General features: G+C 41.7%; 1 protein-coding gene across 2 annotated transcripts in view; it reads right to left on the reverse strand.

Annotated features, from left to right (window-relative positions):
- Positions 1-18,154, reverse strand: part of mtDNA-helicase (mitochondrial DNA helicase) — a 126,846-nt gene extending 108,692 nt beyond the window's left edge. Inside the window, exons 1-2 of one of the 2 annotated variants that reach the window (XM_068392179.1) lie at positions 18,010-18,154; positions 15,239-15,869 (exon numbers count right to left, since the gene is read on the reverse strand). In XM_068392179.1, coding sequence (XP_068248280.1) covers positions 15,239-15,848 — 610 coding nt within the window. In that variant the 5' untranslated portion in view covers positions 15,849-15,869; positions 18,010-18,154. Of the gene's footprint in view, positions 1-15,238; positions 15,870-16,338; positions 16,478-18,009 lie in introns of those variants that run through there. The other variant, XM_068392180.1, reaches the window with a different exon arrangement.
- Between the last annotated feature and the right edge of the window lie 3,420 nt (positions 18,155-21,574).

Below are 21,574 nucleotides of genomic sequence, written 5' to 3' on the forward strand. Positions count from 1 at the left end.
ATATATATATATATATATATATATATATATATATAAATATATATGTATATATATATATATATATATATATATATATATATATATATATATATATATATATATATATATGTGTGTGTGTGTGTGTGTGTGTGTGTGTATATTTATTTATTTATTTATTTATATATATATATATATATATATATATATATATATATATATATATTTAATGGCACGTCATTTCAGCTTCGCCGAAAGTATTACCCCTAAATAAATAACGTAAGTTTGTATTCCAGTTACGGAACAACTGTTCTTTCCAAAACGAGAAGTATCTCCCGGTGCAATGCTGCCTACTTTCTTTTGAAGAAATATTTTAAAATAATTTCCTGTACTACCTTTTGACTGAGCAATAAGCCACTTTTGTGGTTTTGGTTTTCTCTTGGAGGGTACAATCACCTCTATATCATTGTCAATCCATTCTGCAGGTTTGTAGACATCTAAATCCCTAGGTACCCCATCACAAAGAGCACCCTTAATATTCAAATTATTGATTTTAATATTCATAACATCTCTGATTGCATCCAATGCTTCATCATGAATATCAAATGATATCCATGAATCCCACTTGTCATTTTCAAGTCTAATTCGGATTTCTTTGATACTACCATAACGCTTAAATGTTTTATAATTACTTTCTATAGGAATTCGAGTGACATGAATAATTCGTAAATTCCCTATGTTACCCAAATTATCTGGTTTTTAAGCATCCAAAGAATGGTCCTTTAAATTTTCCACTTTGTCAGCAAAGGGGTTACTCTGTGTTGAAAAAGAAGCAAGCTGGGTTATCCACCTCTTATCGGAGGATGTCAGTCCTCCTATCGCATGTGGCCCAACACGAGAAGAGGCCTGGCGGGGACCAGTCCTCTATTAGAAAGGGGCTGTCTCTCTTTAGGTGGGCGTACACTGGTCAGTGGGGGTAGTTAGCCCCTCCCACTGACAACTCCAATGCCTGGCGTTACCCATTATCCGCAAATATGGGGGACTTAAAACCAGGACACTGGAGCTCAACTCTTAACGGACTAAATCGGCATCTAATGGGGTCTGCCAGAGGATGATGGCGTCAAAATTTGTACGGGTTGATTTGGCTTACCATCCATCCTAAACAGCCACATCCAAAGAAGCAGTCAAACTATAATCAAACAAGCCAAAGTAGTCAACAAGTTGATGCCCAAAAATAAAGAGAGAGAGAGAGAGAGAGAGAGAGAGAGAGAGAGAGAGAGAGAGAGAGAGAGAGAGAGAGAGAGAGAGAGAGAGAGAGAGAGAGAATTTTATATATATATATATATATATATATATATATATATATATATATATATATATATATATATATATATATATATATATATATATATATATATATATGTATATATATATTTTTTCCTTCTTTTGGGCTCAGCCATGTCGTCCTGATGGAGGGTTCCTTTAGGCAGCTTTCTAAGGGATATTTGGATACAGTGATACTCCCAGAGAATTGACCACAGGTCTCCAAATTCTAACTCCTGGCACAAGTATCCTTAACATAACTCTTAAGGATATCGCATAATATCAGGGGACGTATTTCTTGATACGACACATAGAAATCTTCACTCCACTTTGAGGGGGAAGAGGGGCGAAATTGAAGGGGAGACGTTATCAAGGTTACCTGGTGGATCCCCTCCTGGTACCTCCCCGGCAAACTATTCCTTTTGTAGTAGCAAATTAAGCACGGTGTTATCTCCCAACTGCTCTCGGTTTTGTTACTATTACAAGGATTATTACAATGCAATCTCCAGCATCTTCATCCTCTGGAAAGTTGAGTATTTAATCTTTTCTGTGTATAATTTTTGGCTCCCTTCTCACAGTTAAATTAGCATAATTTAGAGGCGTTTAGTGGAGCAAAGCAAGCAACGGAGGCGGCCATTTTGGACCGCTGTCGTACGCCATAAATACTTTATTTAATTAGTAGTACGACATCCCCGGTATTTATCTTTAATGAATTCTAGCTATTAGGCAAATTATACTAGTGAAAATAAGATTACACATGTAATATTTCCTCTTCTGTTAAAACATTTCAATAGTATACAATAGGGCCTCGGTCATAGCGTAGCCGAGATCCCGACTCGAGTTAGGCTAGCCTAACGCATTTTAGTATGTAACGTTATCCCCGTTAATCATCTTGTATTGTTTTATTAATTCGATCTGAGATAGTACATCTAAACTTTCTAGCATAATTCAATACTCATCTCCTTTAGATATTTACAATAAACCCCTCCTTCCCTCTGTGTGCCGCCATTAGGCGGCAACCTTAACTTGTCTTGCCATAGAGTAGTGTACTCTGGCTTGACTGAGATAGTGTTTCTGTCCATCCTCATTGCCGGTGAGTATCCCGGCTTGGAAGTACGACAGTAACTCAAAGTATTCAGTCTTGTTGTCAGCAACTCTACCGATGGGGGATTAGTCATTCCCATGCTGGTTAAACAGTTGCCGGCATAGGAAGCCAGGCTTCCCTAGTCCACAACCGAAAGTGGTAGTACAGTTGCCGCCACCTTTCTCCCTTGTGGACTAGAAGACATGTCTTATAGCCGGCAATGTCTTGGGCTAAGGGATCGTTATTCCTTTGCCGCCCAAGACGGCGCCGGCATAGGAAACTATGTTTCCGTGTTTTGCACCCGACAGTAGGAGGCATACCTGCCGCCTTCTTTCCGTGCAAAATATACGACCCTTTCCCTTCAACTTCTGTCTCTTAGTGACAGCCAAGCCGGCATAACCTCTGTGGCCGGTATTCTACAATCTCCCCGCTTGCCGGGCTGTTTACGATGCCGGCCGGGCTCCTACAAAGGCGGCTAGATATGACTGCCATCCACAAAACCTGTAACTGGCAGTGCAGCCGGCAACAGTTATTGTGGCTGGAAACATAGACTTAGCCGTGTTTTTTTACAAAAGTGTAAATAGACAGACTTTCTCTGAAAAATATCAGAAAATTATTAAATTTTCAATTGAGTGGCATGAACTTTTGTTTTCAGATAAAACAAGTATTTCTGATTTGGCCTGTATGTTCTGTTTATAAATTCTATTCACTTGCATTTTTTATGCTATTATGAAATGTATGCTGAATTTTCATTCATTGTTTGACAATAAATATCTAATTGTTTTATGCATCTTATTTTGCCCCAAACATATATAAATAAAGTTATGTATGAGCATTACTTTTATTCCTTACTATTCTGCATAATTACTTTGAACAACGGAGGTAACTTTGTTCCTAAATGTAAACAAACCTTTTTCTGGACGGGCTTACCTTGTTTCGATACAGATATAAACTTGTCTGTTGTGGTATACAGCTGGGCTGATATACCTTAGATGCTACGGTGGCTTACGTGAACCTGTGTTCGTTTTTAAAGATACAAACTTTGACTAAAGGCATATAGTGAGACCTGTATGCCCCTTTGGTTGCTAGGTTGGTCATATGAAATATGCAAACTTTGAGACTTTTCCTGAGTCTAGGATGACTCTTCCCTGTAGGGGGCAGGAAACACTAACATAGTTCATGATTTGAAGCAATGACATATAACGGTAATGTCATAGGTCTCTTAGGTCTACATGACCAAGGAAATATTGGTTTGAGGCTTAAGGCACGGATACATTAATGCTCTGGTAAACTTGCATCAGGACAACATGGCCTGAGCCCAAAAAACAGATTTTGAGCGGAGCGAAAAATCTATTTCTGGGTGAGATAGCTATGTTGTCCTGATGGACCCGCCCTCCTTTTCATGAAAGGCCTTGGCAGGATCCCTCCCAATAATACTGTATCTATACGGCTCAACACTACAAGGTATAACGATGGCGGTGATTGTGGTGCCATCTGAGTACTCAAACAGTGACGGAGGAAGGGAACTTTATTAACGGCTCCTCTTTTAATTTGCCACTTTTCCCCTTCGAAGTGTAAACGCTATGCGGGGTGCAGATTGCTATGTGGCGTGTCAAGAATACGTCCCCTGATATTATGCGATATCCTAAAAGGAAACTTTAAGGATATTCGTGCCAGGAGTTAGAATTCTGGAGACCTTAAGTTAAATTCTCAGGGGATATCACTGTAGTCAAATATACCCTAGGAAGCTACCTAAAGGAACCTTCCATTAGGACGACATGGCTATCTCACCCAAAAATAGATTTTCCGCTTCGCTCAAAATTCGTTTTATATATATAATAAATATATTAATAATTTATATATATATATATATATATATATATATATATATATATATATATATATATATATATATATATATATATATATATATATATATATATATATATATATATATATATACATATTGTAGAAATGTTAGTTGGAAATAAAAAATGAATAAAAGAAAAAAGATAAATCTAGTCTTCTGTCAACTATTTCCTTTACTGGTAATGGTAAGATTTTGTCTCGTGGGTGGGACTTATAGTCGAGGGAATGGATACTTTTTCTGTGATTATGAACACTGTGGCAAAATAGAAAAACAGTAAAATAGACCTTACATTATCATGAATAAGGACTAGAATCGCAAGTATTTTCGTGCTGGTGATGAGGTTGGATGTGAATACACTAAAATGGACCTTAAATAATCATGAATAAGGACTAGAATCACAAGTAATTTGGTTGGTGGTAGGAAGACAGTCTCCCAATTGGGGCTGTCAAAGAGGGGTTTAGTAATACCTATAGTAGGGAATGTTGCTATTGGCTAGAGAGAGTGATGTGATTATTTCATGGAAACATAAAAAGACTACCTCTTCCATACAGTATTCAGAAATAAAGGCTAGAATCCCAAAAACTTTGTTGCTAGGCTGAAGATAGGAGGGGGAGGGGCTAATATTAGGGAGAGGAGATTCTTTAGTGAAAATTCCCCAAGTGTGAACTTTTGTGATATACAGCCATGTGCTATACTCTTTCGTAGCTAGCTTATAGAAATTATTATAACAATGATGATGATAATAATAATAATAATAATAATAACTATAAGGATGATAGTAATGAAGATGACGTTAGCCCAACATCACCGTGTGTACTACCAGGCATGTTTTGACATGTACTGACGCCAACGGAGTGAAAGGGTTAATGATTTCTTCCAACACGTCATACAAACCTTCAACCTTTATTAGGAGACTCATCTAAGAAAGGGAAGAAGTCCCTAAAACCATCTGGCTGATTTACTGACCCAGGAAATATCAATGTACAGTACTCTGGTCTTGGGGAATAGCAAAAGTGATGACTTTTCTCAACCTAATAACAACCTGAGCATGGAGATGTTGCAGGTGTTTAGCTTAGGCCCTATCAGGAGACTTGTAGGCAGTCATGGAGGAACCTATATCCATTAGGATATTGTGTGAATGTATAACAAAATGAGGAAAGGGTTGCATACATTCCATCCTCCTTCCCCCTCATCTGGGAAGATGGGGGAGAAACTCATTAAAGGACTTGTCTACAGAGATAAGTTACTCGGCCGTGAGGTTCATCTGCCTCTAAAATTCGATCCAGCACATACACAGAGTGACTGCTTCACCCCAACAGGGAAAGGAAAAAAGTGCCAGACATTATATCTCTCCTTGTTGACTTATGTTACAACCATTATCTTTGACAAGATGCCACTTGACCCTTGAGTACTGTACACATGTCAAGGACTGTATCCTTGCCCTCTTGAGGGACCCACTGATGGCCCTCATACAGGACAAGACCTGCCAGAAGACGTACTCCAACTCCTTCTATACTGCATCCATGTACTTTGGACTAACAGCCTTGAAGAGATAGTTGTCATAGTGATGCTGGTCATCATTCATCCACAAACTCTCACCCATAGGAGCCTGGAGGGAGTCGAGGTCGTCAACCATTGAAGCCAAGGGAACTTCGCTTGCTGATATTTCTATTGGTGCCTGGGAGGTCCCACAAGACCTCTCTTGTCGAAGTTGTACCACCCTGAAGTCTTTCGTCTCTCTTCGAGCTGGAAAGAATTCCTCCAGAAACGATGGTCTGGAGGACTCCTCCCTAATAGAAGAGGGTTGTCCTTCTCTTGACAAAAGAATTACCATAGGATATTCCGTCTCCTTGGAGATGAGGCGTATCTCCAGAGAGACTACCTCTATCGACGACAGATGAAAAGTCAACATCAGAGAACTCCCGGGGAGATCTTGATTTCCGGCTTGTACGAGGACGGAAGGTGTCTCACAGAGGAGTCTGGTTCCTCATTCTCCACTTCTTCTTGGTGGTAATCACCGGTGTCAACCGGACTTGCGAGAAGTCCTGCTGGGCGCTGGAGAAGACCTGTACCTCCCACAGCTCCTTGCATCTTTTTGAAGGAAGAGAGGAACATTTTCAGGGATGGAGCTGTGGATGGGGCTGGGCGGGGATCTTAGGAGTACTTGCTACTGCCTGGTCTGAAGAGGGGCCACACCCAAAACAGCTCTACACACTGCCTTTACCATGGCGTTGAACCATGCAGGTTCCTTCCTTGACGCAGGAATCTCGTTAGAAAGGCTAAGCGATGGAGATCGCCTCCTGGGAGATCATAGCTTGGAAGAGCGAGTAGTAAAGTTTGTAGGTATCTGCACCTTTGAAGGCTCCTTATGGATGACAGGAAAGGAAACCGGATGTCCGCCGCGATGGGACTTAGCTGGATGAACCTCCTCCGGACAAGCAGGAAAGTGTTGATCGTGAGTTAAAGGCGAGAAATGAGCTGGCAAGTTCTTGCGTGAAGGATGATCCTCGTCCATGCGGCGATCGCAAGCTGGTCAGCGATGGTGAATCAGCATGTAGCCCCTCGAATGGGAACAGCGATCACAAGCTGGCGAACACTGAGGAGTTGGCAAGTGATGACCACACGCTGGCGATCGCGAGCTGTTGAACAGCAAGGAGTGGGCAAGTGACAAGCACGAGGTGATGAGTGACGGTTACGAGGTGACGAGTTACGATCACGAAGTAGCAAGTGACAATCACAAGGTGGCAAGTGATGAGCAGCTGGAGAGTGACGCCAACAAACTGAAGTGGCGATCACAAGCTGAGGAGTGACGATCATGAACAGGAGAGTGTCTAGCGAAGTGTCTAGTGAGGGTGAGGCGAGCGTGAAGATCATCAGTACTCAGGATTGTTGGGGTGGTATCTCCTGACAAAGGGTAAAGGCGAACGTTTAGAAGGGCGGCGAGAACTATGTTCCCTCGATGAGGAGGAGTAGCAATTCCTGTGGTGGCGAGGGTTCCTGTCATCAACAGCATGCAGGCGATGAGGTGGCGTGATGATGCGTCGTCAGCGGTATTCCTTAGCAGGGGACTTTACTAATACTCCGAAGGGCTGGACGTCTGCGGAGAGGTAGGGCAACGTCTGGAAGGTCTCTGCAATGGAGTATCAGGGGTGGACCTCACTCCAGAATGATATAGGTGACCATCCACAGGTGAAACGTGCCTCGGACTTAGTTCCCCTCTCCCAAAGGCTGAGAGGACTCAGCAGGAGGAAGAGCGCAGTCTTCGGCAGCGGTGAAAGAAGAAAAACGTCGGCGGCAGGAGGTAGTGCTGAAAACCACGTTCAGCACTCCTCGGTGAAGAAGCTTCTACCTCTGAGGAGGCCAGAGTCCATTTACTCCCAGCAACCAGCTGTAGAAGCTCCATCAGCACTTTGTTCGAAGGCAGACTGGACATACCCTGTGAAAGCCAAATCTGCAAAACATCAGAAAATGAAAAAGATCCCACCAAGGGAAGGGGTTAAGCAGCTTTGCCCCTCAAACCCTGGGTTGACCTGGCATTAATTGGTCTACACTCCTGTTCGACCATTCCCCAGAAGAGCCCAATAAAGCAAGGGATCGGGGAGGGGGGGGTCAAGGAAGAAGTCCAAGGTTTTTTCAATTTCCAGGAACACCTCAAAGGCAAAGAATCTATCTTAGACTTCTTGCGCTATCCCCCAAATCTTAACCACTGGGAGGAAGACCACTCCCAAAATTGCTCACAGGTGACATCCTGCATACAACGCTGTCCTCGGAAGGCCAGACACAAAAATTTTATTTTGATTATAAAATAAATTTTTGAATATACTTACCCGGTGATTATAATAGCTGCAACTCTGTTGCTCGACAGAAAACTCTAAGGAAAAAATTCGCCAGCGATCGCTACACAGGTAGGGGGTGTACTTCAACAGCGCCATCTGTCGTCCATATACCCAGTACTCATTGTAAACAAAGAACTCAATTTTCTCCTCGGTCCACTGCGTCTCTATTGGGGAGGAAGGGAGGGTCCTTTAATTTATAATCACCGGGTAAGTATATTCAAAAATTTATTTTATAATCAAAATAACATTTTTCAATATTTAACTTAGCCGGTGATTATAATAGCTGATTCACACCCAGGGGGGTGGGTAGAGACCAGCAAAATATGTTTACATCATTATGAGCTAAGAATTTTTATTTCATTTTAGAAGTTATCAAAATAACAAAAACAAAATAAATAGGTACCTGGTAAGGAAGTCGACTTGAACAATTACTCTGCCTTTTTAAGTATGTCTTCCTTACGGAGCCTCGCGATCCTCTTAGGATGCTGAGCGACCCCTAGGATCTGAAGTATGAAGGGTTGCAACCCATACAACAGGACCTCGTCAAAACCTCTAATCTAGGCGCTTCTCAAGAAAAGAATTTGACCACCCGCCAAATCAACCAGGATGCGAAAGGCTTCTTAGCCTTCCGGACAACCCAAAAACAACAATAAAAACATTTCAAGAGAAAGATTAAAAAGGTTATGGAATTAGGGAATTGTAGTGGTTGAGCCCTCACCCACTACTGCACTCGCTGCTACGAATGGTCCCAGAGTGTAGCAGTCCTCGTAAAGAGACTGGACATCCTTAAGATAAAAAGACGCGAACACTGACTTGCTTCTCCAATAGGTTGCGTCCATTATACTTCGCGGAGATCTATTTTGTTTAAAGGCCACGGAAGTTGCGACAGCTCTAACTTCATGTGTCCTTACCTTCAGCAAAGCTTGGTCTTCCTCACTCAGATGTGAATGAGCTTCTCGTATTAACAGTTTGATAAAATAGGATAAAGCGTTCTTTGACATAGGCAAAGATGGTTTCTTAACTGAACACCATAAAGCTTCTGACTGGCCTCGTAAAGGTTTAGTTCGTCTTAAATAGAACTTAAGTGCTCTCACAGGGCATAAGACTCTTTCTAGTTCATTTCCAACCATATTCGATAGGCTTGGAATATCGAACGATTTCGGCCAAGGACGAGAAGGTAGCTCGTTTTTGGCTAGAAAACAAAGTTGTAGAGAACATGTAGCCGTTTCAGATGAAAATCCGATGTTCCTGCTGAAGGCGTGAATCTCACTGACTCTTTTAGCTGTGGCTAAGCAAACCAGGAAAAGAGTCTTTAAGGTGATATCTTTAAGGGAGGCTGATTGTAGCGGCTCGAACCTTTCTGACATGAGGAATCTTAGTACCACGTCTAAATTCCAACCAGGTGTAGCCAAACGACGCTCCTTCGTGGTCTCAAAAGACTTAAGGAGGTCCTGTAGATCTTTGTTGTTGGAAAGATCTAAGCCTCTGTGACGGAAGACTGATGCCAACATGCTTCTGTAACCCTTGATAGTGGGAGCTGAAAGAGATCGTTCTTTCCTCAGGTATAAAAGGAAGTCAGCTATTTGAGTTACAGAGGTACTGGTCGAGGATACAGATACTGACTTGCACCAGTTTCGGAAGACTTCCCACTTCGATTGGTAGACTCTAAGGGTGGATGTCCTCCTTGCTCTAGCAATCGCCCTGGCTGCCTCCTTCGAAAAGCCTCTAGCTCTCGAGAGTCTTTCGATAGTCTGAAGGCAGTCAGACGAAGGGCGTGGAGGCTTGGGTGTACCTTCTTTACGTGTGGCTGACATAGAAGGTCCACCCTTAGAGGAAGAGTTCTGGGAACGTCCACTAGCCATCGAAGTACCTCGGTGAACCATTCTCTCGCGGGCCAGAGGGGAGCAACTAACGTCAACCTTGTCCCTTCGTGAGAGGCGAACTTCTGCAGTACCTTGTTGACAATCTTGAACGGAGGGAATGCATATAGGTCTAGATGTGACCAATCTAGGAGAAAGGCATCTATATGAACTGCTGCTGGGTCCGGGATTGGTGAGCAATATATTGGGAGCCTCTTGGTCATCGAGGTTGCGAAGAGATCTATGGTTGGCTGGCCCCATGTGGCCCAAAGTCTCTTGCACACATCCTTGTGGAGGGTCCATTCTGTTGGAATGATTTGTCCCTTCCGACTGAGACAATCTGCCATGACATTTAAGTTGCCTTGGATGAACCTCGTTACTAGCGAAATGTTTTGACCTTTTGACCAGGTGAGGAGGTCCCTTGCAATCTCGTACAACGTCATAGAGTGGGTCCCTCCTTGCTTGGAGATGTACGCCAAAGCCGTGGTGTTGTCCGAGTTCACCTCCACCACTTTGCCTTGAAGGAGAGACTTGAAGCTTTTCAAGGCCAGTTGAACTGCCAGTAGCTCCTTGCAGTTGATATGCATTGTCCTTTGACTCGAGTTCCAAATTCCCGAGCATTCCCGACCGTCTAATGTCGCGCCCCAGCCTATGTCCGATGCGTCCGAGAAGAGAACGTGGTTGGGAGTCTGAACAGCCAGGGGCAGACCCTCTCTGAGGCTGATACTGTCCTTCCACCATGTCAGGCAAGACTTCATCTTCTCGGAAATGGGGATCGAGACCGCTTCTAGCGTCTTGTCCTTTTTCCGGTAAAAAGCTAGGTGATATTGAAGAGGACGGAGGTGTAGTCTTCCTAACGACACGAACTGTTCCAGGGATGATAGGGTCCCTATCAGACTCATCCACTGCCTGACTGAACATCGTTCCTTCTTCAGCATGTTCTGGATGCATAACTGGGCTTGGCTTGTTCTGGGGGCCGACGGAAAAGCCCGAAAAGCTAGACTGTGAATCTCCATCCCTAAATACACAATAGTTTGGGATGGGACCACTTGAGACTTTTCCAAATTGACAAGGAGACCCAATTCCTTGGTCAGATCTAGAGTCCACTTTAGAGCCTCCCTCTATTTGGACGACTGGAAGAAGCTCTTAGAAGCCAGTCGTCCAAATAGAGGGAGGCTCGGATGTCCGCTAAATGAAGGAATTTGGCTACATTCCTCATCAGCCTCGTAAACACAAGAGGAGCTGTGCTTAGGCCAAAGCACAGGGCTTGAAACTGGTAGACAACCTTTTCGTAAACAAATCTCAGAAAAGGTTGGGAGTCTGGGTGGACGGGGACGTGGAAGTATGCGTCCCTTAGGTCTAAAGAGACCATCCAGTCTTCCCTTCTGACCGCTGCTAGAACGGACTTTGTGGTCTCCATGGAGAACGTCTGCTTTGTGACAAAGACATTCAGCGCACTGACGTCTAGCACCGGCCTCCACCCTCCTGTCTTCTTTGACACTAAGAAGAGACGGTTGTAGAAGCCCGGGGTTTGATGGTCCGGGACTTTGATTACCGCTCCCTTTTCTAGTAAGAGAGACACTTCCTGTTTCAATGCTCGTCTCTTGTCTTCCTCTCTGTACCTGGGAGAGAGATCGATGGGAGACGTTGCTAGAGGGGGTTTTCGTACAAACGGGATCTTGTACCCCTCTCTGAGCAACTTCACAGATTGTGCATCTGCGCCTCTCTTCTCCCAGGTCTGCCAGAAGTTCTTGAGTCTGGCTCCCACTGCTGTCTGAAGAAGCTGGCAGTCAGACTCTGCCCTTAAAGGACTTGGTTCCTTTCTTCTTTCCACGTCTCCCTTCGGCACGAGCACCTCCTCTGCTGGAGGCTCTGCCACGAAAGGGCGGAATAAATCGGGACGCTGGAGTGTCCATCCTTGGTCTAGCTGACAAGGTAGGCAAAGGGGTGGCTTTGCGAGCAGAGGACGCAACCAGATCGTGAGTATCCTTCTGTATCAAAGAAGCAGCAATCTCCTTAATCAGGTCCTCTGGAAAGAGGCACTTGGAAAGAGGAGCAAACAGAAGTTCGGATCTTTGGCAAGGTGTCACTCCAGCTGACAGGAAAGAGCAAAGGTTCTCACGCTTCTTGAGGACTCCGGACACGAAAGATGCAGCAAGCTCATTAGATCCGTCACGTACGGCCTTGTCCATGCAGGACATGATGAGCAAGGAAGTCTCCTTCTCTGTCGGAGAGATCTTTCTGCTTAGAGCTCCCAGACACCAGTCTAAAAAGTTGAAGACCTCGAAGGCTCTAAATATACCTTTCAAAAGGTGGTCCAGGTCCGAAGATGACCAACATATCTTTGAGCGTCTCATGGCTAGCCGGCGGAGAGAGTCTACAAGACTTGAGAAGTCGCCCTGGGCAGAGGCAGGAACTCCCAAGCCGAGAACTTCTCCCGTGGCATACCAGACGCTCGATCAAGAAGAGAGTCTAGCAGGGGGAAACGTAAAGGCTGTCTTCCCTAGACTCTTTTTGGACTGCATCCATTCTCCTATCACTCGTAAAGTTCTCTTGGACGAGCGTGCGAGGACGAGTCTAGTAAAGGCAGGCGTGGATGACGGCATACCTAAAACAAACTCTGACGGAGGAGAGCGCGGAGCCACAGACACAAAATGGTCCGGAAACATCTCTTTGAACAGTGCTAAAACCTTCCTAAAGTCCAAAGAGGGTTGCGTAGACTTAGGCTCGTCAAGATCTGAATGTGGTTCATCTACGTGTGCAGCACCATCATCATCAGAAAGTCCCTCATCCGAGTATTGAGGAGGAAGCGGCAATGGAGTAGGCAACGGCTGGTTAGCTGAGTCCGGTCGCACGGGTGCATGCGTGACTGAGCCGGACGCAACGTCATGGAACTGTTGCCCAGTCTGTGAGCTGGCAACAACCATAGCAGCGCGGGGACGCACAGCGTCTACTCCAGACTGTCTAGCCTGATGTGGGTGATCAGTGGCAACCACACTGGGTTGCGGAGGTTGACGCACCGCGTCAAAACAAAACGACTCTGACGGTTGTTGTACCTCACGAACGTCAACGGAAGGCTCCGTGTGTCGCTGAACGTCAACATGCGGCTGGCAGGGCACACTGGAACGCATGGGTGGCGGAACTCTCTCAACTGGAGTGCGCAAGAAGGTCGCCTCAGCGTCCACAGGACGCACAACCGAGCGTGTGGGTGGTTGTAGGCAAGAGGCTGTACTAGCTGGAGCAGCAGCAACCTTCTCCGCACGCAAGTCCTGCATCAGAGACGTTAATTGGGACTGCATGTCTTGCAGCAAAGACCACTTAGGGTCTGCAGGAGCAGGTGCGGCGACAGACGGTGTAACTGTCTGAGGCGGTACCGCTTTGCCTCTCTTAGGAGGTGAGCAGTCATCGGAAGACTGCAGCGAGTCCGAACTGACCCAGTGGCTACAGCTGGGCCGTTGGACTTGCGCGGAAGGGATCGACTTGCGCTTAAATGGTCGTGAGACCTTGGTCCATTGTTTCTTGCGAGAAACACCTTCCGAAGACGAGGAATAAATGGGCTCTCTCGTCTTTGTGCGGCAGGGGCGATCTTGGGAAGATGCGCCCGATACCACGGAGGGAACGTCTGTTCGCTGATTAAAGCCTCTCGAACCCATTGGTCGTACGACATTGCTTCTCCCCTGGACTTGGGAGCTTGCAAGAGGTCCCGGACTAGGAGGACGACAGGCACGAACAGACGAACCCTCAAGCGCAACACTATCCACAACACTATCACTCACTTTAACACTTCCCACTGCACTTTTACACTTCAGCTCCTTGACATCCGCCATGAGCTGGTTACGGTCACTAGCCAGGGACTCAACTCTCTCACCCAGAGCTTGGATGGCACGCATCATATCAGCCATCGAAGGTTCCTGAGTGCCAGAAGGGGGATTAGGAGCAACCACTACAGGGGAAGGAATAGGTTGTGGGGCATGAGGAGAGGAAATGTCAATAGAACGAGAGGAACTTCTCCTAACTCTATCTCTCTCTAGCCTACGTGTATACTTTTGGAATTCGATAAAATCGAATTCCGAAAGCCCAACGCACTCCTCACATCGATCTTCCAATTGACAGGTTTTATCCCGACAATTGGAACAAACAGTGTGAGGGCCGATAGAGGCCTTCGGAAGACGCCTTGGACAGTCCCTAGCATTACACTTCCTAAATTTTGGGACTTGTGAAGGGTCAGCCATTTTGAATTGGTCAAAGGGGAATTCAAAAACTATCCAAAGTCATCAACAAATAATCCGTAATCAAAAAAAGAATGTAAGGATTTTTGAAGAGAAAGCCTGCACAGCGAAAGCTCAAAACTAGAATAGTGTACTTCACCAAATAGTTGTGAAAACAAATCCAGTTAGCAACAGCGAATTAGTAGGTCTTGCCGGTAGCACGACAGAGAGAAAATTGAGTTCTTTGTTTACAATGAGTACTGGGTATCTGGACGACAGATGGCGCTGTTGAAGTACACCCCCTACCTGTGTAGCGATCGCTGGCGATTTTTTTCCTTAGAGTTTTCTGTCGAGCAACAGAGTTGCAGCTATTATAATCACCGGCTAAGTTAAATATTGAAAAAATGGGGATTGATCCCGCCAGAGAACATGAAAGTCTGGCAAAAGTGTCCTTCAGGTACCAGACAGGTCCACATGATGGACAGCAAGAAGAAACAAGTACACCTGTGGAAGAAAAAGCAAAAAAGAAAAAAAAAAAAAAAAAAGAATTAGTCAAATGACAAGTGGAAACAGTTAGAGAGGCAGAGAGCAGTAACGTCCGTACCCGGCCAAGCCAAAAGCAATAGTGACGAGACAACACTAGTGGCTGAGTAAGCAGGGTAGCCGGCTGCCACCCCTACCTCTGGCTAACTAGTAGGTGGGTAGTTACACCTTGCCAAAAGTCTTATGGCTAGTCTTCCAGCTTCGCAGAAAGTATAATCCCTTTAAATAGTGAAAGGGTTTGTATTTAGTGTTGGAACAGCAATATTTTATATGAAATATAATCTACTAGTATTGCATTCAGCACACTAACTAATACAGGTACTGTACTGACTGCTGCCCTCTGGGAGACTAGTAACATGACATACCTATAAATATTTAGGAAAAGTTGCCTAATATACAACTGGTTAGAGTACCACTAGTGCTTGGTTATGTTATTCACGTTTATAATGAATAGACATTTTCTTAAAGGCTTAAATCTAAATTGCATTCATCGGTGAAATCATGTCCTCATGTATAAAAATAATCTTTCCAGCCCTTACCTGAGTTTTTATCAATGATGATTTCCTGAGAACGAGTTGCCTGGTCATCAGCTGAACACAGAAGGCACGGTAACATAAAACTAGATTCGGTTTCCTCATATAATAAAAGGTGAGAATTTAAAAACTCTAATATCTCTTCTTCCATGTCATTTTCTACTTCATCTTCAAAAATTTCATTTAGAAGATCATCTTCTGCACTTTCTACTTCACTGATATTACCTTTTAGGTAGTCGGGGATATCTCTTCGACATGCACTTGAATGGATGCTCAAAGAGGGAATCTTACCTATATGGCTATTGCTAAAATTTGTGATATGACTCAAATTTCCTTTAAAACAAGGGGAATACAAAGTGCCTTGGTACCTATAAATGCCATTATGAAATTTCCGTGTAAAAGCATTCACTCCATGTATTAGGCTATGGTGTCTCTGAAACCCCCGCAGTAATGTTGCTTTAAGAAATTTTTCCTCTTGCAAAATATTTGAGCCTTGGCAGTAATAATAGGCAGTGTTTTTTACGAGATAGTTGTGGCATCTTGAGACAGAATTTTGTAGACAAATATTCTTCACTGGTATTGAGGCTTTCCTGTTCCACACCTTATGCAACCACATTTATGCAACTGATGACATGACCTGAAATAAAGGAAAATATACAGTACAGTATTATAAGGTGCTCAGCCGTTGTAGCTCTCTGCAAACTCATAAACAAATGCACACAATCAGACATTCTTTTTTTTTTGTTTCATGTTTACTAGTGGCAGTACAAAAAATACTCACAGATCAGAATTATCAGTATTCCACGTAATCCAAATAATCACAACCTAACCTAATTTAGTCACAACCTAACCTAATTTAGTGAATGAGGGTGTTTGTAAGAGGTCGGGTGACAGTTCAAAAATTAAGTTAAAAAATGTCCCAACATCACTTAACTTAACGTAACTTAAATAACTTACTATTGAAGAAAGTTTCGTGTCGGTCATGCCCCAAAAGTAAAAGTCAATCGCCACACAAATAAATACACATTATTGACTTTGGCTAGTATAGTCTTGCCTTAATGCAAGACTTTGGTAAGCACGAAGCTCTCACCTAGGCTAATACTTACCAATTAACCAGTCTTTTATATTAGATAAAAAACATAATTCTAAATGAATTGTATAGGGCTGTAGATAGTTGGTTGGAACAGCTGTAAACTTTCTTATAACTAGTCAAATCGATTTTCTTCCGGGTCGCCTCAGGGCGCGTATTCATCCGCTACAGAGGGACCGACTATAGAAAACGGAGACAGGGGAAACTACACAAAATTCTGGTCAGTTGGGAGGAGAATCCCAGATACTCCTAAGAAAGTAGTTTGTGGTAAGTACTCCGTGTTGGAACAAATGTTTTTTATCTTTTTCTGAAATGAAATGTTATGAAGTTAATTTTACAATTTACATAATACAGTATTATCACTTATATATATATTTCTGAAACTATACATTTGCGACGGGAACGAGTGTCATTATCAAAGAGAGCTAATTTTTTCTATAAGAAAAAGTAGTTATTTTCCTAGGTTACATTGCCTTGTAATACAGTAAAATAATACCAAGAAATTACAGAACGTAATAATCCGAGGAGCCAGACTGATAAAAGGTGCCCAATCCCAAGAAAGGTTTACTCCTATACTAATTGATTTACACTGGCTTTTTATCAATGTCTAGGAGAGGGCCGCATGAAGATATCAGTGATATTCAATGTATTTTGACTAGAATGTATAGGAATGTATGTAAATAGTGGTATACAAGTGAGATAATTAAGTGAAATTCAATAAGTCGAAATATCGACTGTCAAACTCACGCTACTCTTGTCTTCCTCCCAGAATTTTCTAAGTCTGTTGTTATTGTTGACTGTGTCTTGTTCTTAGCTTAAATGAGCCCTGTAACTACTATAATCCGCAGACAAACTAGTCCACTATGACGTCTTACACGTTTGTCCCTGAAAATCACTGTGGCCTTAAGGGGGGATCGTAGGAGGGGGGCAGAGTCCCCCCCCCACCCGGTAGGCCTAGGTAGGGATACAGGGCCCTAGGTTAGGTTAGGTTAGGTTAGGTGAGTGTATTAGCTTTGGTAGTGCCCCGAAAATCACTTTCCTCCTCCTTCCCCCACCCAAAAACCCGGCTTCCCACTGGGGTCCCCCATAATTGTAGTAGTAGGTTTATGCTCACATTTTGTGTGTAAGAGTAAGTATTAGTTTCTTTTTTATTCATTTCCTTATGTTTCTATGCGATGTCCAACACCAATCTGGCCGTTTTTTGCAGTTTTTCGTCGTAAATACTTGGAAAACGGGTGCGGCCTTCTGGACATTTATCAAAGATAGAATTGAGTGTAAAATATCTACACTAACCCATAAGGGTAAAGTTATCTGAACCAGACCTCCAAAATATCTAAGAGAATTGCTACATGTGCATAGAACAAATCGTGTTGACAATAGTTACGGATGGTTTCATATTACTGGAAACTAGATATATGATTATTGTAGGTTCTAGAGCTTTCATATATGCCACCCCACGACTATATACAGTAATAAACTCCCACTAGACATGTGGAACACTGAAGACACCAAGGATTTCGAGAGGATCGTGAAAACTCTTGTTGTCTAAGGGCTTCAATAATGTGGATTTGACAATAAACGTGCAATATGCGGTGCGAAAGGCTAATTACCTATTAATGTCGGAATGTCTATGATAAATTGAACGCGAAGATTTTCTAAAGAGTATTTCCCGTTCCCTGATTCCTACCTGGTTTCACTGTAGTCAGACTGCAGTTACGTATAAGTATAATAAATAACAAGAAGTTAACAACAACAACAACAAGCAGATCAGGACCAGAAAAGCACCCCTTAAAATAAGCTCACTGGAATTACGTATGTGGTCCTTTGCAACGGCCCCCGAGTATAAATCCATTCAAATTTCGAAAACACGTCAACGGGATAGGAACTATATCGGCACGTCTTTGCACTGTCTCTATTCTTTTTATTCAAGCTGTACTGTCTGTGTATGAGGTAACTATTGACAATTATTTTTTCGCAGATTGCACCGCGTTGCATCCACACGTCAAGTAGTGTGCCTACTCCCCATTACCCATTGTCATTCCAGGTTCCTCTCTCCCCTGAGATTGTGGGTACACTACTAGATTTGTAGGTGCAAAGTGCTGCAAGTGCTACAGAGAGTTCACTGACATTAGTTACCTCCTACACAGACAGCACAGCTTACATACTTTTATTTCTAATACATCAGGCAAATTATTTGGTTGGTGTTTCTAGCGTCTTTAATTCTATACCATTGCTTCTAAAGTTTCTTAATTCTTCACAATTAAACATATGCACTGTTGTATCATCTACCTCACAACACAGCACACAAAACCTATCCTTTTCATTCCTGTATCCACAGTTTTCTTTTAAGTCTTTCATATTTAACCTTGTCTTCATTACCATCACTGCTTCATTAGTGCTAAGTTCATCTATGTAATCTCTTCTGCCATTACTATTTACAAACTTCAGCCTGGCCATTTCTGACTTCTTTTCATCATTTTTTCTTTTGATTTCATTTGTCACTTTACTTTTTATTTCTTCTTGAGTTCTTGCTTTTTTACCCTTCCTTACTTATTTAATCTTAATATCATATTTCTTGTACATTTCTATAAGACTTTATCCCCAGCATTCCCAATGTGGTCTCCTTATTTGGCTTCCACTACCTCCTTAACTAATCATTTATCATCTGTCTGATATGATGATGTGAAATGACATCACATTTTTACACTCTATTCTATTTTCAACTGGCCATGTTCCTGTTTTTGCTATTAACCCACAACCAGGTGTGGTAGCAACACATTCAAAAATCAATTTCATAATCTTGTACTGTATGCCTTCTAGTTTTTGTTTTTCGTTTCTTTTTCTTTATTACATCCCGTGTCTCAATATTTGCAAACATTGTAGGTACTATTACTGTTTCACAAATCTTCATTCTCGCCAGCAATGCCAAGTCTCCTACTCTGTTAGTCTCCATACTTCCTGTACCATGCATTCTATTTTGCTTCCCTTTTACTTATGCTAGGACTATGGTTTTCCTTTTCTGAATACAATTTTCCTATATATATATATATATATATATATATATATATATATATATATATATATATATATATATATATATATATATATATATATATATATATATATATATATCCTTAACTGTTTCTATCATTTCATTTCTAACCACTTCATTGAACTTTTGAACCTCCTCTGTTTTGTGTTTTATTCCTAACACCACTGATTCTGTGGATTGGTGCTAAAAGTAAATTGCTTCAGTTCTTCCTAACTGTGGCAGTTGCTTATGAATTTTGCTACTTTGTATCTATTGCTACTAGGGAACATTATAGCATCTACATAAATCAGGGCTTATATTCTGGTGCTTCTAATCAGGGTTAGGGGTTTCTCAGTTATAATATAGACTTTGTCAGTGAAAATTAAGCATAAATTTAGTATAAAAATTGTTCCCTTTCTTACTGTTCTTTCTATGATAATTTCTTTTGTATATGCGACAGGACTCTTAGCTGTCACTTTAGCTTTCTCATTTAATTTGCATATCAGCTTAGCATTATCTTTCCATGCCATCTTATTCCATTCTTTAACGTAGCCTTATTCAAGCATAGTTTTCGAAACATTTTACTGCATCACCAAACCATATGTATGTTGGGGTTCTTAAATGATTATTATAATCTATAACTGCATTCAGGGTGATAACTTAACCTACTGGTGATCTACACTCTATCCCACCCCACTGAAGTCTGCTGATCTTGTCATTGATTTTCCTTAAAATTATTTTCTCAAACATCGTACTAGTCGTATTCATAATAAATAGTCCTCTTCTATTGTCTATATCTAATCCGTTACCTTTAGACTTGTCCACTGATAATATTTCTTGTTCATCCCATTCATCCGGTATATCTATTCTCTCTTCACTTCCACTTATAATTTCTCTCATAATATTCTTCATGCCTTGGCCCTTGTTTCTTCATCATTTTATTGCTATTTTTTCTGTCTCTTGTATCCCTATTTTCAGGGATAATATAACTGTATCTACTTATTGAGTTGTCTTCATTACTTTACCTTTTTCTTATTTGCTTTTTTTCCATTACCCAATTGAAAGTCTATTAGTTAATGTTGCGGATTGTTTCACCACTTTAGCATTACTCTTTTCCAACTTGCATGGATCTGTATAATAAAGTTTAATTTGTTAATATCATCAATATTTTCTATTGTTACTCTATACTTATTTCTGATGGCAGTCATAGAACTTGTCTTATGTCCATCTATGATTTTTTCTTTTAATCCCAGAAACCTGCTCCATTGACACCACCTTTTCTGTTTACTTTATTTGTTGCTTTATTACCTTCTTTGCATTTTCTTTTGTATTTGCTTTTATTATACACTTATCTATCAGTTTTTATCAAACCTCATGTAGTCGTCTGTTTTCTGAATTATTTCATTTCAATCTGATCTTTATTTTGCTTTTCATCATCAATGTTCTTATTGTTTTTTCTTCTCTTTTTTTAGATACTTTCCTACTGCATTTCTCCTTTATCCTTTTGACATTTTTCTTATCATATTTTATACTTTTCTTTTATCTTTTCCCTTCCTTTAATGATTTTCAATAGTCCTGTAGCTTCAGTCTCTTCTTTACATATTCTTAAGTCCAGAACTCTTCTCTTCTGGTTATTCTGCTGATTTCCCGTTCGCCAGTCCATTTCAATTATTATGGCATTGTGATCTGTGTATGTAATCCTATCTGTTATTCTGTTGAGCTTGATTTCTTTTTCTTCGTCTATGTGGATCGTTTGAAGTTCATCCTTATCCTCTTTTCTAATTGTTCCATAATCTATAATTGTACGTTTCCTATTTTCACTTCTCGTCTATTTTCTACATTTTTGAAAATACTAAAATCTATATTTTTTACCAGCTGTCTACAGGCATCCTCCCACCTAGAACTTCTGCCTTATTTCCCACTATTTCCTCTCCTACTTTACAATTAAAATCTCCCACTATTAATCATTTTTCTTCATTCTTATCTGTTTTCTTGACGTTATTTTATTACTTTATACATTTCTTCCTTTTCCTTCCTAATTTTCTTACTTTCTTATGAAGCGTACACTAAACCTAATCTAATTTTGATGTGATTGCTTCATGGGTCTTATTCTCTCTATTCACTTCAACTGTTACATTTCTCATTTCTTCTTTAATTCCTATCAGTACTTCCCCTCCTGTGCTTATGCTATTCTCGTAAATTTTATATCCATTTTCTCTTT

Source organism: Palaemon carinicauda, chromosome 18, assembly GCF_036898095.1.
Source record: "Palaemon carinicauda isolate YSFRI2023 chromosome 18, ASM3689809v2, whole genome shotgun sequence".
Taxonomy (NCBI): Eukaryota; Metazoa; Arthropoda; class Malacostraca; order Decapoda; family Palaemonidae; genus Palaemon; species Palaemon carinicauda.